General features: G+C 41.3%; 2 protein-coding genes across 2 annotated transcripts in view; both read left to right on the forward strand.

The window, feature by feature from the left end:
- Positions 1–20,375, forward strand: part of BRIP1 (BRCA1 interacting DNA helicase 1) — a 208,876-nt gene that overhangs the window by 68,978 nt on the left and 119,523 nt on the right. The window contains 4 exon segments of the mRNA XM_051824717.3: positions 3,083–3,237; positions 10,850–11,015; positions 11,135–11,275; positions 12,973–13,134. Of these exon segments, the coding sequence (XP_051680677.3) occupies positions 3,083–3,237; positions 10,850–11,015; positions 11,135–11,275; positions 12,973–13,134 (624 nt within the window).
- LOC149121180 (Y-box-binding protein 1-like) lies at positions 3,579–4,919 on the forward strand. Its single transcript, XM_089317999.1, has 2 exons — positions 3,579–3,613; positions 3,696–4,919. Exons 1-2 carry the CDS (start codon positions 3,579–3,581, stop codon positions 4,381–4,383), a joined length of 723 nt encoding a protein of 240 aa, XP_089174125.1. The 3' UTR covers positions 4,384–4,919.

Below are 20,375 nucleotides of genomic sequence, written 5' to 3' on the forward strand. Positions count from 1 at the left end.
CCTGTTGTTACAGTATTATACTAAATGTATTCACAGTCTTAAAAATCTTCTGTGTGGTGCCTTCATATCCTTCCATCACATCAAACCCCACTTCTACCAAACCCCTGGCAACCATTGATATTTTTTCCTGACTTGATACTTTGGCCTTTTCTGAGAAGCTGTATAGTTGGAATTGTGTAGTATATAATGTAATGTAATCTTTTCAGACTGACTTCTTGTGCTTAACAGTATGCATTTAAGGTAACATCATGTCCTTTTTTTTTTTTTTTTGGCTTGCAACTTATTTCTTTTTATTGCTGAGCAATGTTCCAGTGTCGGTACCATTGTTTGTGTGTCCATCTGTGGCAGCGCATATGGGTGGCTACCAATTTTTGGCAGTTGTGCATAAAGCTACTATAAACATTTGTATTCATGTTTTTGTGTGGTTATGTCTTCTGCTTGTTTGAGTAAATACTTAGGAGCACAGTAGTTGAGTAAGACTGTTTAACTTTGCAAGAAACTGCTAAACTGTCTTCTAAAGTCTGTATCATTTTGTTTTCTCACCAGCAATGAATGAGAGTTTCTGTTGCTCTACATCTTTGTTAGCATTTGATGTTGTCAGTGTTTTGAATTTTAACCATTCTAATTATGTATAGCATAGATATCTCATTGCTTTTATTTGTACTTCACTAAAGAAATGATATTGAGTATCTTTTTATATTTTACTTGCCATCTATGTGTCTTCCTGTTTGTATCATTTGCTCATTTTTCTATTGGAATTTTTAATACTTTTAAAATTTATATTTAGTTATTTGAAAGGTAGAGACAGAGACAGAGACAGTGAAGGGGGAAGAATTTCCATCCTCTGGTTCACTCCTCACTGTCTGCAATAGCTAGGTTGGGGCCAGGCCGAAGACAGGATCCCAGTTTGGGTCTGCCATGTGGGTGGCAGGGATCCAACTATTTGAGCCATCACCTGCTGTCTCCCAGGGTGCCCATTAGCAGGAAGTTGGAATTGGAAGCAGAGCCAGGACTTAAGCCTAGAAACTCACGTATGACGTACGAGATGTTAGTGTCTCAAGCAGAGTCTTAACTGCTGGGCCAAACACCTACCACAGATTGTACTTTAATTGTTGAATTCTAAGAGTTCTTTGTATATTTTGAAAACAACCCATTCATCAGATACGTGCTTGCAAATATATTTGTCCAGTCTGTTTATCCTTTTAAATGTGTTTTGTCTTTTTCATTCTAATGTTAAATGTGTCTTTCACAGAGTAGAAGTTTTTAGTTTTAATGCAGTTCAGCTTGCCAGTTTTTTTCTTTCATGGATCTTGCTTTAGGTATTATATCTAAAAACTCAACTCCAAACTCAGATTTTCTCCTATCTTCTAGAAGGTTTATAGGGTTGCCTTTTGTATTTAGATCTATTATCTACTTTGAGTTAATTTTTTTGGAAAATATATTTCTGTTTCACATTTTTTCCACGTTTGTACAGGAAAATGGATAAATTATAGTATATTCATGAAGTAGAATATTCTTAACAAAAAACTACTCCCATCTCAACCATTTAGATAAATCTTAGACACATAATGTTGAGTGGAAAAAAAAGAGTAAGAGTGCAAACTGTGTGATTCTATTTTTACGAAGTTTAAGTACAGATAGTCCTAATGTGATAGAAGTCGAAATATTGGTTATTACTCTGCAGGAGTTTGGGCCAGTTTGGGATGAAAAAGGGCACAAGAGAGTCTAGGATTCTGGGACTGTTTTGTATCCTGAATGATCATCGGTTATGTAGTTTGTGTGTGTGTGTTGGGTGTTTATTAAGTGCTACATTTAAGATATATATATTACATGCCAATAAAAAATGGACAAGTAAAATTTGTGTTGATGGAATAAACTTGGAATATATAGAAGGCATAAAGAAGAAAATGATTCGGGGCCGTGCTATGGCGTAACTGCCTGTGGCGCTGGCTTGCCATATGGGCAGTGGTTCCTTTCCCAGCTGCTCCATTTCTAATCCAGCTCCCTGCTAATACACCTGGGAAAGCAGGAGAGGATGGCCCAGGTGCTTGGGCTCCTGTACCCATATGGGAGACCCAGAAGAAGCTCCTGCCTCTTGACTTTGGATCAGCTCAGCTCTGGCTGTTGTGGCCATTTGGGGAGTGAACCAGCTGATGGAAGCTCGCTCGCTCCCTGTCTCTGTAACTATGCCTTTCAAGTAAATAAATAAATCTTATAGAAAAAAAAAATAATCCTAGCACACCAACAGAGAGCTGGATGAGAAGTGGGTCCACCAGGTCTCAAACAGGTGCCCATATGGAATGCTGGCATCTCAGTTGGCGGCCTTACCCACTTTGCCACAATGCCAGCCCTTGTTTTACTTTTTATATGGTCATTCTCAGCATCAGAGTACCTTCTTGGAAATAAATTAGGTTTTCAGAACAGTATAGCAATTTCTTTTTTTTAAATGTAGATTTGCAAGAGCTGCTTCTTTTTTTAAAAAATTTATTTATTTATTTGAAAGAGTTACTCAGAGAGAGAGAGGTCTTCCATCCGTTGGTTCACTCCCCAATTGGCCGCAATGGCTGGAACTGTGCCAATCCGAAGCCAGGAGCTTCTTCCAGGTCTCCCACGTGGGTGCAGGGGCCCAAGGACTTAGGCCATCTTCTATTGCTTTCCCAGGCCATAGCAGAGAGCTGAATGGGAAGAGGAGCAGCTGGGACCAGAACCGGCGCCCATATAGGATGCTGGTGCTTCATCCAGAGCGTTAACCCACTGTGCCACAGCAGTGGCCCCAGCAATTCTTTTAAGCCCCTTGGAGAAACTGTTGGCTATATTTTTTAAAATTTTATTGTACTTTAGTTCCCTAATTGCCTGAAGAAGTAATGAACCTCCTGTCTAACTTATTATTAAAGTGTCTTTGACTCTGAGGAGAATTTAGTTAGTAAGTGAATCTTAAGTATGAGTATACTGTTAACATTGTGTATTTATAGCATTCACCTATAGTTTAAATGTGTATTTCCTTTGTATTTCATTATGCTTTTAAGAAATTGCTTTTGCTTGTCCTCTGCCCTCTCATTATTAATGTGGTGATTTCTTATAGGGTCATTTTTCCACTGTTCTTCAAAAAGAAGAAAAAGTCTCACAAATTCGTGGAATAGAGGAGGCAGTAGAAGTACCTGTTATCAGTGCTTCAACTCAAGTTATGCTCAAAGGACTTTTTATGGTGCTTGACTACCTTTTTAGGCAAAATAGCAGGTAAGTGAAGATATCGGGTCTATATTTTTCCTCTTAGAAATATTAGCATTTTTGGATGCTAGCATGTTTTTATTATATACTCATTTTTGGTGGGTGAATAGGAGAATCATAAGCAAGCATTATATGTTTTTAAAATACTCATTTTTTCATTTGAGAGGTTGAGACAGATACACTGTCAGAGAGTGAGCTCTCATGCACTAGTTTACTCCCCAAATGCCCACAACCACCCCAGGATAGAAGCTGAAAGCTGGGAACCTAATCTTGGTCTTTCACGTTGGTGGCAGGAACCCGACTAGTTGAGCCATCGACTGCTGCCTCTCAGGGTCCACATTAGCAGAAAGATGAATCGGAATCCAGAGCTGGGAATTGAACCTGTGTACTTGGATGTGGGACATGTGCATTCTAACTGGTGCCATAACAGCTTGCACAGATGCTCATGCTATAAGTTAGCATTCTAGAAATTACGGAGTTCGATCGGTAGCAGGAGTGGAGAGCGGACCCAAGAGAGCTCTGAGCAGCCCCAGTGCTGCTGCCGGCCTAGTTACCATCACACACCTGGAGGAGCCGCAGCTGCCCCAGCGGTCCCCAGTCACCACCAGCACAACCGTGAGCAGCGACCCCACAGCTGCCCTCAGCGCCTCAGAAACCAAGTCCCAGTACCACAGGCAGCAGCGCAGAGAACGGTGGCCGAGAAGCCTCACATTGGCTGCGCTTGCTTGCAGTAACGAAGGTCATCACAACGAAGGTTTTGGGAACATAAAACAAATGGATATGGTTCCATATAAAAAATGGATATGGTTTGGTTTCATCAACAGGAATGACATCAAAGGAGACGTATTTTTACACCAGACTGCTATAATGAAGAATAACCCCAGGAAGTCCCTTCCCAGTGTAGGAGATGGAGAGACTGTGGGGTTTGATGTTGTTGAAAGAGAAAAGGGTATGAAGGCAGCAAATGTGACAGGCCCTATCGGAGTTTTACTGCAAGGCAGTAAATATGCACCCCACATCATAGGGGTTCTCTATGCAATTACCAGAAGAATTACCAAAGTAGTGAGAAGGGAAAAGAATGAGGACTTGGAGAGCTCTCCCGAAGGCCAGGCCCAACAAGGCAAGCCCTACCGCAGACGAAGGTTCCCACCTTAGTACATGTGGAGACCCTATGGGCTCAACCACGGCATTCCGACCCTCCTATGCAGGGAGAAATGATAGAAGGCGCTGACAGCCAGGGTGCAGGAGAACAAGGTAGGCCTGTGAGACAGGATACCAGGGTTATAGACCACACTTATGCAGAGTCCTCACCAGACAGCCTAGAGAGGGCGGCAGTGAAGACCATAAGGAAAAGCAAGGAGATGGGACCCAAGGTCACCAGCCACCTCAGCATCAGTACCACCACAACTTCAGTTACTGAGACAGGTGTCCAGAAAACCCTAAACCGCAGGATGGCAAAGAGACAAAAGCAATGGATCCACCACCTGAGAATCCGTCTGGTCATGAGGCTGGGCAGGGCGGGGCTGAGAAAATGCTGGCTTACATCTGCCATCACCCGGTTTAGTCATCCAACAAGAAGAAGTGAATATGAAATCCCAGCAATAAGAAATGAACAAAAAATTGGGGCTGAAGACCTTCAGTGCTTGTTTTTTGCCTGTTGACCAGATTGCTAGAACTGTCTGCATTATGTCTGCAGCATGGGGCTTTTAATACTTTTTTACCTGAAGATATGTTTCTTGTAATAACTTTTTTTTAAAGCCTGGTTTTTCTCAATACACTTTATTTTTTTTTTCCAGATTTATTTACTTATTTGAGAGGCAGAGTCACAGAGGCGCAGTGGGGTTGGGGGTGGGGTCTTCCATCCTCTTGTTCACTCCCCAAATGGCTGCAATGGCCAGAGCTGGGTAAATTCGAAGCCAGGAGCCAGGAGCTTCTTCCAGGTCTCCCACGTGGGTGCAGGGGCCCAAGCACTTGGGCCATCTTCCACTGCTTTCCCAGGGCATAGCAGAGAGCTGGATTGGAAGTGGAGCAGCCAGGACTCGAACTGGCACCCATATGGGATGCCGGCACTGCAGGTGGAGGCTTTACCCACTAAACCACAGTGCTGGCCCCTCAATACACCTTTAAAGGCTTTTAAATTGTTCTGTATCTAGTCAAGTTGAAGATTTTAAGAATTTCATTTTTAATTTGTAATAAAAGTTTACAACTTGATTTTTTCAAAAAAGTCAACAAACTGCAAGCACCTGTTAATAAAGGTCTTAAATAATAATAAAAATTATGATGTATTTGCTCTAATTGGCATAGACTCAGATCAGTTGAAATTAGTATTTTTATTTATCAAAAATAAATACACCGAATTAATTTGCCATTAAATTTATGGTCCTTCACTGCAAAACTTAAACACTTGGGTTTGGGTTTGCCTTTTTTTTTTTTAAAGATTTATTTATTTATTTGAAAGTCAGAGTTACACAGAGAGAGGAGAGGCAGTGAGAGAGAGAGAGAGAAAGAGAGAAAGGTCTTCCATCCTTTGGTTCACTCCCCAGATGGCCACAATGGCTGGAGCTGTGCGGATCTGAAGCCAGGGGCCAGGAGCTTCTCCCCGGTCTCCCACTTGGGTGCAGGGGCCCAAGGACTTGGGCCATTTTCTATTGCTTTCCCAGGCCATAACAGAGAGCTGGACAGGAAGTGGAGCAGCTGGGTCTCGAACCGGTGGCCATATGGGATGCCGGCACTTCAGGCCAGGGTGTTAACTCACTGCGCCACAGCGCCAGCCCCTAGGTTTGCCTTTAAATATAGTTTGGGTATATGCTTTACCAGTGTCAGGAAGTCTCAACAAAATCCTCCTTCTCTATCCCTTAAGTGTCACCTGGTTCCAGGATTTTTTTTTTTAAGTGCTGTGTGTGTGTGTGTGAAAATACAATTTACCATCTTAACCGTTTTTATATAATTCAATGCCATTAAGTGTATTTATAAGATTCTGCCATCATTATCACTGTCCATTTCTAAAAGTTTTTATCATTCCAAACAGAATTTCTGTACCATGAAATGATAACTTCCTAGTAACTTCTATTTTCATCTTAGGAATTTGCTCTTTTTAGATATCTCATATAAGAGCAATCATACAATATTTGACCTTTTGTATCTGGCTTATCTCACTTCACTTAGCATAATGTTTTCAGAGCTCATTCATAGAGTAGTGTATATTAGAATTTCATTTCTTTTTAATGGCTAGTTAATATACCATTGTATGTGTATTCTGTATTTTGTTAATTCCTATATTGATGAACATTTGTTTCTACCTTTTGTCTATTAAGAATAATGCTGGTATGAATAATGGTATACAAATACCTGTTTGAGTCTTTGTTTAAAATTCTTCTGTGTGTGTGTGTGTGTGTGTGTGTGTGTATATATATATATAATTGAATTGATTGCTAGATCATATAGTATTCCTATGTTTTACATTTCTGTTAGCAATGCCATGAGGGTTGTAATTTGTCCACATCTTTCCCAACACTAGATATGTAATGTTTTTTGCATAAAGGCCATCCTGTAGAGTGTTGTCTATGCTTTTCATATTATATCCAATCAATCATAGCCAAATTTGATGTCTTGAGATGTAGCCTTTTTTTTTTTTTTTTTTTTTTTTTTTAGATTTTGTTTATTTATTTGAGAGGTACAGTTACAGAGAGAGGGAGAGACAGAGAGAAAAGTCTTCATCCACTGGTTCAATCCCCAAATGGCCCCAACAGCCAGAGCTGAGCTGATCAGGAGCTTCTTCTGGATCTCCCTCATGGGTGCAGGGGCCCAAATGCCTGGGCGATCTTCTACTGCTTCTCCAGCCCATAAGCAGAGAACTGGATCTAGAAGGAGGAGCTGGGACACAAACTGGCGCCCATATGGGATGCTGGCGGTGCAGGTGGAGTGTAGTCTACTATATCAGGGTGCCGGCCCCCAGCCTTTGTTTTCCTAAGAGTTCTGTACTATTTGTATGGGTTTTTTGTTGTTGAGTTGTAGTAGTTACTTATATGTTCTGGATATAAATCTTGTATCAGGTACAGGCTTTACAAATACTTTCTCCAATTCTTTGAGTTGTCTTTTAACTTTTTGGTATTTTAAAATCTTTATTATATTCATTTTATCTATTTTTTCTTATGATGCCTGTACTTGTAGTGTCATAGCCAATAAGTCATGGCCAAGATACCATAAAACTTTTCTCCTTTGTTTTCCTCAAAGTGTTTTATGCTTTTTGGATATCAGTATTTTTTGTAAAATTTTCTTCTCCATGGTTGTTGAGTTCCTGACTTGAAATTTGTTTTATTTTTTTATTTTTAAGGATTTGTTTATTTATTTGTAAGGCAGAGTTACAGAGAGAGGGAGGGCTCTTCCATAAGCTGGTTTACTCCCCAGATGGCTGCAATAGCCGAAGGTGCACCAATCTGAAGCCAAGAGCCAGGAGTTTCTTTCGGGTCTTCCTTACTGATGCAGGGGCCCAAGTACTTGGGCCATCCTTTGCTGCTTTCCCAGGCCATAGCAGAGAGCTGGATCAGAAGTGGAGCAGCCAGGACTCAAACTGGCACCAATATGGGATGCCGGCACTGCAATCAACGGCTCTACCCACTATGCCACAACGCTGGTCCCCTGACTTGAAATTTGATATATGATCTTTCTAAGGATAAAATTAACAATGAAATATTATAGTGAGGACATGGTAGAGAATTACCACATCTTATTCTGCTAACATATGCGTTTTTAGATTCTCTTTGGAAGAAGTTATGAACTGGATGATACTACATCTATCTACTGGTTCAGTACATTCTTTAAAAGTAAAGAGGAATGGATGTTTGGCCTAGGGATTAAGTGAGATACCTGGAGGGAGTTCCAGGCTCCTGGCTTTAGCTTTGTCCAGCCCTAGCCATTGAGGCTATCTGGGAAGTGAACCAACAGATGGAAGATCTCTGCCTGCCCCACCCCTCCAACTATGCCTTTTTAAGTAAATAAATAAATCTTAAAAAAAAAAAAAAAAAAAGATACAGACCCATATTTTAAAGGAACTCAAATTTTTATAATTAGTTGCTAACACTTTTTAAATTTTGTTTAAATTATTTTCTGGGGCCAGTGCTGTGTTGCAGTGGATTAACCACCGCCCACAGCACTGGCATCCCATACAGGTGCTGGGTCGAATCCTGGCTGCTCTGCTTCTTATCTAGCTCCCTGTTAACGAGCCTGGGAAAGCAATGGAAGATGCCCCAAGCCACTGGGCCCTTCCACCCCTGTGGGAGACACCAAGGAATCTCCTGGCTCCTGATTTTGACCTGGCCCAGCCTTGGTCATTAGGGCCATTTGCAGAGTGGGCCAGTGGTGGAGGATATCCCTCTTTCTCTCTCTCCTTAAGTCTGCCTTTCAAATAAATAATTTTTTCCTTTTTATTGTTGTTAAGATTTATATATTTACTTGAAAGGCATAGTGACAGAGAGGGAGAAAGAGGGGAAGAGGGAAGGCTTGCCGTGAGGTATTAAGATTAAGATACTTTCCATCTGCTGGTTAACTCCCCAGATGCCACAACAGCCATATCTAGACCAGGCAAAGCCAGGAGCCAGGAGCTCCGTCCCAGTCTCCCACCTGGATGGCAAGGACCCAAGTACTTGGGCTATTTTCTGCTGCCTTCCCAGGTACATTAGTAGAAAACTGCGTTGAAGTAGGGTTGCTGGGACAAGAACTGGCACTGTAACATGGGATGCTTGCATCATAGGCAGTGGCTTAATCTGCTGTGGTACATCGCTGGCCCCCAAAACCATTGTTTTCTAAGGTGATAAAGTATAACCCACTTCTCAGTTTCTTTAAACACAATACTATTTTCTGTTTTATAGCTAATCATGTAGTACAGAATGCAAAGAGCTTTGGACTGGAAATTGCGATTTTTTTTTTTTTTTGTAATGTTTAGCTTCATTAGTTGAAAGGTAGAGTGAAAAGAGAAAAATTTTCTTTTTACTGCTTCACTCCCTGGATACCAATAATAGCCAGGGCTGAGCCAGGCGGAAGCTAAGAGCGTGAACTCCATCCGCGTCTTCCCTATGGGTGGCAAGGGCCCAAACACTTGTTCTGTCATCTGCTGCCTCCCAGGATGCATTAGCAGGAAACTGGATTAGATGCAGATGAACCAGGCCTCAGAGCAGCCACTTCCATCTGGGATGTGGGCATCACAAGCAGTGGCTCAATCCACTGTGCCGCATTGCCCGTTCCAAGGCCTGGATTTCAATTCTGGTTCTGGCATGATTTATGTAATTTTTTTAAAAAATTACTTGAAAGGCAGAGAGTGAGTGAGTGAGTAACTGAGTGAAAGATCTCCTGTCTGTTGGTTCACTGCCCAAATGCCCACAACAGCCAGGGCTGGTCTGGGCCCAAATCAACAACTCATTCTGGATCTCGCTTGTGGGTGAGACCAACCTAGCTACTTGAGCTATCACCTGTTAGCTCCAGGGTGTTCATTATCAGGAAGCTGGGATCAGAAGTAGAGCCAAGACTCAAACCCAAGTGCTCTGATAGGGGAAACAAATGCCCCAAGTAACTTATTAATTGCTGCCTCAAATGCTTACCCCCAAATGATGTTTAAAAATGGAGTTGAGAAGTAGCTGGTGAGGGATGATGAATGGTGATTAGGTGAATGCTAATATTCCCTGTGAAAATTGGTTGATGCTGTGATTTAATTGCTTAATTATATCAGAATTGCTGAATTAGTGTGGGGGATTATCTTTGAATGGGAAAGTGCCAGCACTCTCTCAATTGAGGTTTTATTTTTTTAAACCAATACTGATTTTTTTTATCCTTTTAAAAAATTTTTTTTCTTTATTTATTTGAAAGGTAGAGTTATAGAGAGACGGAGAGAGAGAGAGAGGTCTTCCATCCACTGTTTCACTCCCCAAGTGGCTGAAATGGCTGGAACTATGCTGATCCTAAGTCAGGAGCCAGGAGTCTCTTCTGGGTCTCCCACGTGGGGGCAGGAGCCCAAGCACTAGGGCCATCTTCTATTGCTTTCCCTGGCCATAGCAGAGAGCTGGATTGGAAGTGAAGCATCTGGGACTTGAACAGGTGCCCATTTGGGATGCTGGCACTGCAGGCAGCTTTTACCCACTATGCTATGGTGCTGGCCCCTCAACTGAAGTTTTTTTTTTTTTTTAATTTAAACTTTTTTCTTTTTCTTTAAGATTTTATTTATTTGAGAGGTAGAGTTACAGACAGTGAGAGGGAGAGACAGAAAGAAAGGACTTCCTTCTGTTGGTTCACTCCCCAGATGGCCGCATTGTCTGAAGCTACGCCAATCCAAAGCCAGGAGCCCGGAGCTTCTTCCCGGTCTCCCACATGGGTGCAGGGGCCCAAGCACTTGGGCCATCTTCTGCTGCTTTCCCAGGCCATAAAAGACAGCTGGATTGGAAGAGGGGCAGCCGGGACTCAAACCCATATGCCCATATGGGATGCTGGCACCACAGACAGAGGATTAACCTACTGTGCAACAGTGCTGGCCCCCTCAACTGAGTTTTAATATAATCAGTTTTTGTGTTGTATGTAACTGAGATATATATTTGATACAGTTTTACCATTTAATTAGCATTTTCTTTGCATTCAGGTTTGCAGATGATTATAAAATTGCTATTCAACAGACTTACTCCTGGATAAATCAGACTGATATTTCAGATAAAAATGGCATCTTGGTTCTACCAAAAAATAACAAACGTTCAAGACAGAAAGCTGCAGTTCATGTGCTAAACTTTTGGTGCTTAAATCCAGCTGTGGTAAGCCCATCATGTTTTAAATGAAATCTGTGGTTTTTTTTTCCTCAGTACCAACAATTAAATGGGCATGTTTGACTCTTAAAGATGATTTTATGTATCTAATATTGTTTTCCTTTTAGGCCTTTTCAGATATTAATGGCAAAGTTAGGACAATTGTTTTGACATCTGGCACATTATCACCAATGAAATCTTTTTCATCAGAACTTGGTGTTACATTTACTATCCAACTGGAGGCTAATCATGTCATTAATAACTCACAGGTTAGTTTTTATTACTGTGTTTGAACACCCTCGGTCTTTTAGTTTTAGTTTTTCTGTGAAAATAAAAATGTTACTCCTTTACTATGTTTCCTATTTTTTTTAATTGAGACTTAATTACTTGAAAGGCAGAATGAGAGACAGAGACAGATCTTTCATTTGCTGTTTCTCTATGCAAATTGCCACCGAAGCCAGGGCTGACTCAGTTTGGAAGGCAGGAGCCAAGAACTCCATCCCTGTCTCTCATGTGGGTGGCAGGAACTCACATACTTGAGCCATCATTGACTGCTTCCCAGGCCCATTATCAGGGAGCTGGATTGGAAACGGAGTAGCTAGACTCAAACCAGCACTCTGATAGACGATGTAGACATCCAGGTGACAGCTTAATTCCCTGAGCACAATGTATCCACACACCCCTACACACACACACACACACACAGTTTTTTATTATTTTTAAAAGAATTATTTATTTGAGAAACAGAGATACAGAAAAAGAGAGGGAGAGTCAGAGAGAGAGGTCTTGTATCCACTGTTTCACTCCCCAAATAGGTGCAATGGCCGGAGCTGGACAAGTCTGAAGCCAGCATCCAGAAGCTTCTTCCGGGTCTCCCATGTGGGTGCAAGGCCTAAGTACTTGGGCCATCTCTTCCACTGCTTCCCCAGGGCATCAGCAAGGAGCTGGATCAGAAGTGGAGCATTTGGGACTCAAACTGGGATGCCAGTACTGCATGTGGAGATTTAACACACTATGCCACAGTGCTGGCCCCAACACCCACAGTTTTTAAAAAAGATTTATTTATTTGAAAGGCAGAAGGAAGAGAAAGAGATCTTCTATCCTCTGGTTCACTTTCCAAATGGCAGCAATAGTCAGGACTGGGCCAGTCCAAAGCCAGGAGTCAGGAACTCCATCCTGGACTCCCACATAGGTGGCAGGGTCTAAGTACTCTTGCCATCATCCAGTTCCTTCCCAGGCACGTTTGCAGGAAGCTAGATCAGAAGCAGAGCAACTGGAACTAGAACCAACACTCCAGTGTGGTATGCTGGTGTCAGAAGTGGCAGGTTAACTGGCTGTGCCACATCATTGGCCTCAGTGGCTGATGTTTTTGTAGAATTCAGGTCTCCAGTCGTCTTTAGGCTTTATACTCTGGATTTTTCTGATTGGTCATGAATAAGACTGAGGTTAAACAGTTAGAGAAAGAATACTATGTATGTGACATTGTTAATTCCCTTTGAATCATATCATGCGACAGTAATGGTTTGTTGTATTACTAATGTATCACAATGGATTTTTCTAAGAATAGGTTTTATTGAGAACTCATACTGACCTTCACTCCCCAATATTTTGTCTGATTTAGTTATTGGTATATAGATCTGAATATTCATTTGTTCACTTACTTGTCAAATAATTGTTAAATGCTTAGCATACTTACAGAAGAAGTAAAGATAAGTATAACCCTTTTGCTTTCAAATAATTTTATTCTAAGAAAATTTAGTAATCTCTGTAAAGCAAACTTCTTTAAATTAACTTGAATATGATAATTAACGCTATTGGTGAAAAAAACCAGCAATTTAAAAATGATTTCCCAGTAATTTTGTTGTTTTATCTGCTTTTTTATGTTCTTTGTAAATACTTCTAACAAAATACTAATTTTCCTGCTTTGCTTAGGCATGACTCTAATACTAAGATATTCATATTCCAGCTTTGGGTTGGTACCATTGGATCAGGCCCCAGTGGTAGGAATCTCTGTGCTACCTTCCAGCATACTGAAACATTTGAGTTCCAGGATGAAGTGGGAGCACTTGTGTTATCTGTGTGCCAGACTGTGAGCCAAGGAATTTTGTGTTTTTTGCCATCTTACAAGGTAAAGGCGTGTTTATTTCTTTCTCTTTAAAGAATCATGTGGTAGAATTTTTATGTGTGTTAATTTTTATGTAAATATATAAAGATTTATTCATTCATTTGAAAGTCAGAGGTACTGAGAGAGTGGGAGAGACAGAGATCTTCCATCCACTGGTTCATTCCCCTAATACCACAATAGCTGGGGCTGGACCAGGCTAAAGCCAGGAGCCTGGAGCTACATCCTGGTTTCCAGTGTGGGTCACAGGGGCCCAAGCACTCAAGCCACCTGGCTCTGCTTTCCTAGGTGCATTAGCACTGAGCTGGGTCAGAAATGGAGCAGCTGGGATTTGAACTGGCACCCATATGAGATGGCCCAACCTGCTGCACCACAAAGCCAGCCTCCAAAAATATAGTTTTAAAGACCATATGGGATTACCATGATAAGTTTTATAGAGTCAGGGGCACTAAGGTAATAATTATAGTTTTCTGAACATTTTTTTAATCACTTAAGATACTGTGATTGCTAGATCAGTATTTACTTAAAAGTCTAAAAGAAAAGCCAAGGAGGGTGGGACGGAGGAAGGAAATATCATTATGTTCTTAGAACTGTATCTACAAATCACACTGAATATGTTGAATACAAATTAAAAAAATAAATGAAAAAAAGACTGCTACCCTCCAAAAAAGAGAATTAAAGTCATTAAGTAGGGGCTGGTGCTGTGGAACAGCAGGTCAAACTGCAACCTGCAGTGCTGGCATCCCATATGGGCACTGGTTCGAGTCCAAGCTGCTCCGCTTCCAGTCCAGCCCCCTGCTAGGGCACTCAGGAGGATAGCAGAAAATGGCCTAAGTCCCTGGGTCCCTGCACCCACATGAAAGACCAGAAGAAGCTCCTGGCTTCTGGCATTGGCCTGGCACAGCCCTGGCACAACCCTGGCTGTTGTGACCATTTGGAGGCTGAACCAGGGGATGGAAGATCTCTGTCTCAGTCTCTCCTTCTCATGTAACTCTGCCTTTCAAATAAATAAATAAATGTTTTTTAAAAAAGTCATAAAGTAGTGTGTTAGTTATATACGAAGAGTTTATGTGTACATGATTTTTATTCTTAGGCACTTCTTGATGTTTTCATAGTTGAAGGAAAGAATTCTGATTCACTTAAATCAGTTATACTTTGAATATTTCAGTAAAGTGAATCTAAACCAAACTTTCTTTGTTACTGTTGTTTCACTTCATGCATCTGGCCGGAATAGAAATTTTGGTTTTATTTTTAGAAACACTCTGATTTTTAATAATTTTGTTAAATCAAAATTATTTAAAATATTTTGGTTTTCCTAATACTTAAAACATTGAAATCACATATAATTTCTGAGAGTAAAATCACATTTTATCAAAACCTAAGCTAAATTCCATTGTAAAGAAGTATCACTTGTTGTTTTTTCTTTCTTTCTTTCTTTTTGAACTTTTATTTATAAATATAAATTTCCAAGCTGCAACTTTTGGATTATGGCAGCTTTTCCCCCCATAACCTCCCTCCCACCTGCAACCATCCCATCATCCACTCCCTCTCCCATCCCATTCTTCATCAAGATTCATTTTCAATTATCTTTATATACAGAAGATCAACTCAGTATATACTAAGTAAAGATTTCAACAGACTGCACCCACAAAGACACACAAAGTAGAGTACTGTTTGAGTAGTAATTTTACCATTAATTTGCATAGTACAACACATTAAGGACAGAGATCCTACATGGAGAGTGGGTGCACAGTGATTCCCGTTGTTGATTTAACAATTGACACTCCTATTTATGACGTCAGTAATCACCCGAGGCTCTTGTCATGAGCTGCCAAGGCTATGGAAGCCTCTTGAGTTCACCAACTCCGATCTTATTTGGACAAGGCGATAGTCAAAGTGTAAGTTCTCTCCTTCCTTCAGAGAAAGGTACCTCCTTCTTTGATGGCCCGTTCTTTCTGCTGGGATCTCACTCACAGAAATCTTTCATTTAGGTCCTTTTTTTTTTCTTTTTCTTTTTTTTTTTTTTTTTTTTTTGCCACAGTATCTTGGCTTTCCATGCCTGAGAAACTCTCCTGGGCTTTTTAGCCAGATCTGAATGCCATAAGGGCTTATTCTGAGGCCAGAGTACTGTTTGGGCATCTGCCATTCTATGAGTCTACTGTGTGTCCCGCTTCCCATGTTGGATCGTTCTTTCCTTTTTAATTCTATCAGGTATTATTAGCAGACACTAGTCTTGTTTATTTGATCCCTTTGACTCTTAATCTTATCATTATGATAATTATGAACTTAAACTGATCACTTTGGCTAATAAGATGCCATTGGTACATGCCACCTTGATGGGATTGAATTGGAATCCCCTGGCACGTTTCTAGCTCTACCATTAGGGGTAAGTCCGAGTGAGCAAGTGCTGAACTGTACATCTCCTCCCTCTCTTATTCCCACTCTTATATTTAACACGGATCACTTTTCAGTTAAATTTAAATGCCTAAGAATAATTGTGTGTTAATTAAAAGAGTTCAACCAATGGTATTAAGTAGAACAAAAAAATACTAAAAGGAGGAAAATAGTAAGTTGTTCCTCAACAGTCAGGACAAGGGCTGATCAAGTCATTGTTTCTCATAGTGTCTGTTTCACTTCCACTGGTTTCCTTTTAGGTGTTCAGTTAGTTGTCACAGATCAGGGAAAACATATGATATTTGTCCCTTTGTGACTGGCTTATTTCACTCAGCATGATGTTTTCCAGATTCCTCCATATTGTTGCAAATGACCAGATTTCATTTTTTTTACTACTGTATAGTATTCTATAGAGTACATATCCCATAATTTCTTTATCCAATCTTCTGTTGATGGGCATATAGGTTAATTCCATGTCTTAGCTATTGTGAATTGAGCTGCAATAAACATTGAGGTGCAGATAGCTCTTTTATTTGCCAATTTAATTTCCTTTGGGCAAATTCCAAGGAGTGGGATGGCTAAATTCAAAACCTAAGCTAAATTCCAAGGTAGAGAAGTATCATTTGTTATTTTTTTATTTCTTTTTTAAAAGCTTTATTTATTTATTGGAAAGTCAGAGCTCTATAGAGAGAGGTAAAAACAGAGAGATAGAGACCTTCCATCCACTGTTTCACTCCCCAGTGGCTGCAACAGCCAGCACTGGGCCTGGCCAAAGCCAGGCACTTCATCTGGGTTTCCCATGTACGTGGCAGGGACCCAAATACTTGGCCCATCTTCCATTGCTTTTCCTAGACCATTAGCAGGGAGCTGAATCAGAAGTGGAACAGGGGGCTGGCGCTGTTCGTAGCAGGATAAAGCCTCCGCCTCCAGCATTGGCATCCCATGTGGATGCTGGTTCAAGTCCTGGCTGCTCCTCTTCTCATCCAGCTCTCTGCTATGGCCTGGGAAAGCAGTAGAAGATGGCCCAAGTCCTTGGGCTCCTGCACCCACATGGGAGACCCTCAATAAGCTCCCAGCTCCTGGCTTTGTATCAGTCCAGCTCCTACCAATGTGGCCATTTGGGGGGTGAACCAGCAGATGGGAGACCTTTCTCTGTCTCTCTCTCTCTCACTGTCTGTAACTCTACCTCTAAAATAAATAAATAAAAATATATTTAAAAAAAAAAAAAAAAAGTGGAGCAGCTGGGACATGAGCCAGGGCTCAGTGGGACACTGGCATCACATGGGGTTGCTTTACCCACTTCACCATAACGCCGGCCCTGGCATTTGTTATTTTTCAAAAAAAATTTTTTTTGACAGTGGACAATGAGAGAGAGAGAGACAGAGAGAAAGGTCTTCCTTTGCCGTTCGTTCACCCTCCAATGGCCGCCGCGGCCAGTGCGCTGCGGCTGGCGCACCGTGCTGATCCAATGGCAGGAGCCAGGTGCTTCTCCTGGTCTCCCATTTGGGTGCAGGGCCCAAGCACTTGGACCATCCTCCACTGCACTCCCAGGCCACAGCAGAGAGCTGGCCTGGAAGAGGGGCAACCGGGACAGAATCCAGCGCCCCGACCGGGACTAGAACCTGGTGTGCCGGTGCTGCAAGGCAGAGGATTAGCCTATTGAGCCGTGGCACCGGCCGTTCAAATTTTTTTCTTTGTTGTTTCTTGATCACATATGAAGTTTCAAAATGCATTTTTGTGGTCCTGAAAATAATGCCATTGAGCTTTTGCATTGAATCTGTATTTTGCTTTGAGTTGTATTATCTTAACAATATTAACTCTTCCAATCCATGAAAATGGAATGTCTTTCAATTATGTCCTTACTTTCCTTTTAGCAATTTCAGTAGTTTTCACTATACAAATATTTTTAAATTTATACCTGTTTTTGTTCCTTTTGACATTATTGTAAATGAGCATTTTTTTTAAATTTCCTTTTCAGTTTGTTTATTCCTAGTATATAAAGTGCAGCTAATTTTTCCATGGTAATTATATATCCTGCAACTTTGCTGAATTTTTTTTAATTAAAGACCTTTTTGGTTTTTGGTGACTATTTTGGGGGAAATTTTTAGAAGTTTTTTACATATGAAATCATATCATCTGTGAACAGAGATAGTTTTATTACTTCCTTTCCTAATTTGGATTCCTTTTATTTCTTTTTCTTGCATGACTGCCTGGCAACAACTTGTACTTGAATAGAAGTGGTCAAAGTTACCATCTTTGTTCATTATTTTGTCTTGTTCCTTACTTTCGGTGGGAAAGGTTTCCGTGTGTTATCATTATGATGTTAGCTGTGGGTCATTCATATGTGTCCTAATAATGCTGAGAAAGTTTTAATTGATTATAGTTTTCTTTCCCTTTCCTGTGTTTGTCTGCCTTTTGGTATAAGGGTAATGTTGGCCTCATGGAATGAGTTAAGAAGTATGCTTTCCTCTTCAATTTTTTGAAATTGAATTGAGAAGGTAAATTCTTAAAGTATTTTGTATAATTTGTCAGTGATGCCTTTAATTATACTGTTCTTTGTTGAAAGCTTATTTTATTATCAGTTGTTGGTTTGCTTATTAGTTATGGGTCCAGTCATGTTTCTATTTCTTCTCAGTTCAATTTTGGTAAGTTATTTGTTTCTAGGAATCTTTTTTTTTCCATGTAGGCTATCTAATTTGTTAGTGTATGATTGGCCATAGCTTACTTTTTTTTTTAAGATTTACTTTGTTTATTTGAAAGACAGAGGTACAGAGAGAGATAAAGACAGAGAAAGAGGTCTTCCATCGATTGGTAGTGGCTGGAGCTGAGCTGAGCCGAAGCCAGGATCCAGGAGCTTCTTCTAGGTCTCCGACATGGTGCAGGTACCCAAGCACTTGGGCCATTCTCCACTGCTTTGCCAGGTGCATTATGTGGGAACTGGTTTGGAAATGGAGCAACTAGATTTGAACTGACGCCCATGTGCAATGCTGGTACTGTAGGTGGTGCTGTATTACAGCGCCAGCCCCAAAGACAGACTTCTAAAATCAAAAGCTCTATTCTTCCATAGCTACTGCAAAGAAGTAACAAGCCACAGTCTGGAGAAAATATTTGAAATACAAACACTAGACAAAAAACTTTTAAATTTCAGTGATAAGAAGATGAACTTCTTATTTTAATAAAATAAAAGGATTTAAGCTAAAAACTTTGCAAAGTAATATGTATGGCAGATATGTACATGAAAAGATAAAGAACATGCAATTTCAAACTGTAATGAGGGGCAAGCTTTGTGGCACAAGCTTTGTGGCAACTTCCTGGGACATCTGCATTCCTTATTGGAGTGCCTGGTTCGAGTCTTGGCTACTCCCCTTTGGTGGAGCTTCTTGGATAATGTGCCTGGGAAGCAACAGATGCTTCCTCAAGTATTTGAGTCCCTACCACCCATGTATGACATTCATATCCTTCTGCCCATATAAGAGACTTATGTAGGATTCCTGGCTCTTGGCTTCCCCCTGGCACAATCCTTGCTATTGCCAAAATTTGGTGAGTAAACCAGTGGATGGAAAAAAATCAGCCAATCAGTCAGTCTCTGTTTTTCTCTCTTTCTCTGTTACTCTTTTAAATTAGTTTAAAAAATTCTTTGAAAAAAAAATTAAAAACGTACAGTAATATACCTATTCATATCTACTAGGTCGTGGGTCAGAAAGATAGATAATGGTTAGTGTTGGGGGATTCCAAGATTGCAGAATGGAGAAAGGATATACTGCTAAAGGCTAGGGGAAAACAGTACCAAAAAAGTGGAGGAAGTACCTTCCCAGGGTAGAGTCGGAGAGAAATCTGCATGGAAATTCTGCAAGTGTGGAAGGTACTGACAAACAGCAACAAGTGTGGACACAGCACAGGACCCCTGCGGAGAGCTGGAGGAAATGCTAGCTTTGGAGTGCAAGATGACAATAGACTGAAACAGCCTGTGCCACTGGTGATATAGCCAGAAGGAAGCCTAGCAGAGTATGTTGTCTTTGAGTCCAGCCTGGAGCCCTAAGAGGGACAGGGTACCTTTCTAACCAGTGCAAAAAAGGGGCACGTTTCTCTCCCCCCATCCCCTCATAGTAGCACCTGGAAAATAGCTGGGAGAAGGCACCATTTTGACATCAGTAGTGGCCACAGTGGCTCTTGTGCACCCATGTGACCAAGGTATTTTACCAGAGGGAAAAATCAGTGTTCCCTACAACTTTGAGTCTGGCTAGGAGGATTGATAGGGGGCTGGGCACCCACATAGGACTGAGGTGCCCACAGCCTCTCAACATATCATAGGTTCCCGGGCTCAAACCCACCCAAGGCAGAGCACCAACAGGCAGTTGGCTCTGGGAATGTCTTTGCCTTTCCATAGACAGGATAGGCTAGCAGGATGGAGCGATCCTCTGCACCCCATGACTGTGGGAGTCTTGTGTGCTGAGACTGTGCGAACTCTGTGACTGCACAGTAGGGGACAGGGTATTGCTGGGTCTCTGGGAAATCACTATATGAGGCGCTAGAGGCTCAGAGATCCCTGATTGCCTGGGGTGGGTCATTGTAGTGGGATCTGTACTCACATGAGGACTGCACAGATCCTTTCTGTGGTTCATGCAGCAGTGTGGCTGAGTGCTACACCTACAGTGGGCTAACCCAGGGCATTGATCATCTTGGAAGAAAGGAGGTGAAGGTATGATTACACAACATAAGTAATCATATCCTTTTCCCTGCTGACAATAGAGATCTACCAAGCCCAAACTTGAGTGTCACCCTGGATACTTGCCCCACCCTGCAGCACTGACCAAAGTTCCCTGCCCACACTTAGTTCATGCTTCTGGGTATTC

The sequence above is a fragment of the Oryctolagus cuniculus genome, chromosome 17, assembly GCF_051225735.1.
Source record: "Oryctolagus cuniculus isolate XC-2025 breed Fujian yellow rabbit chromosome 17, ASM5122573v1, whole genome shotgun sequence".
Classification (NCBI taxonomy): domain Eukaryota; kingdom Metazoa; phylum Chordata; class Mammalia; order Lagomorpha; family Leporidae; genus Oryctolagus; species Oryctolagus cuniculus.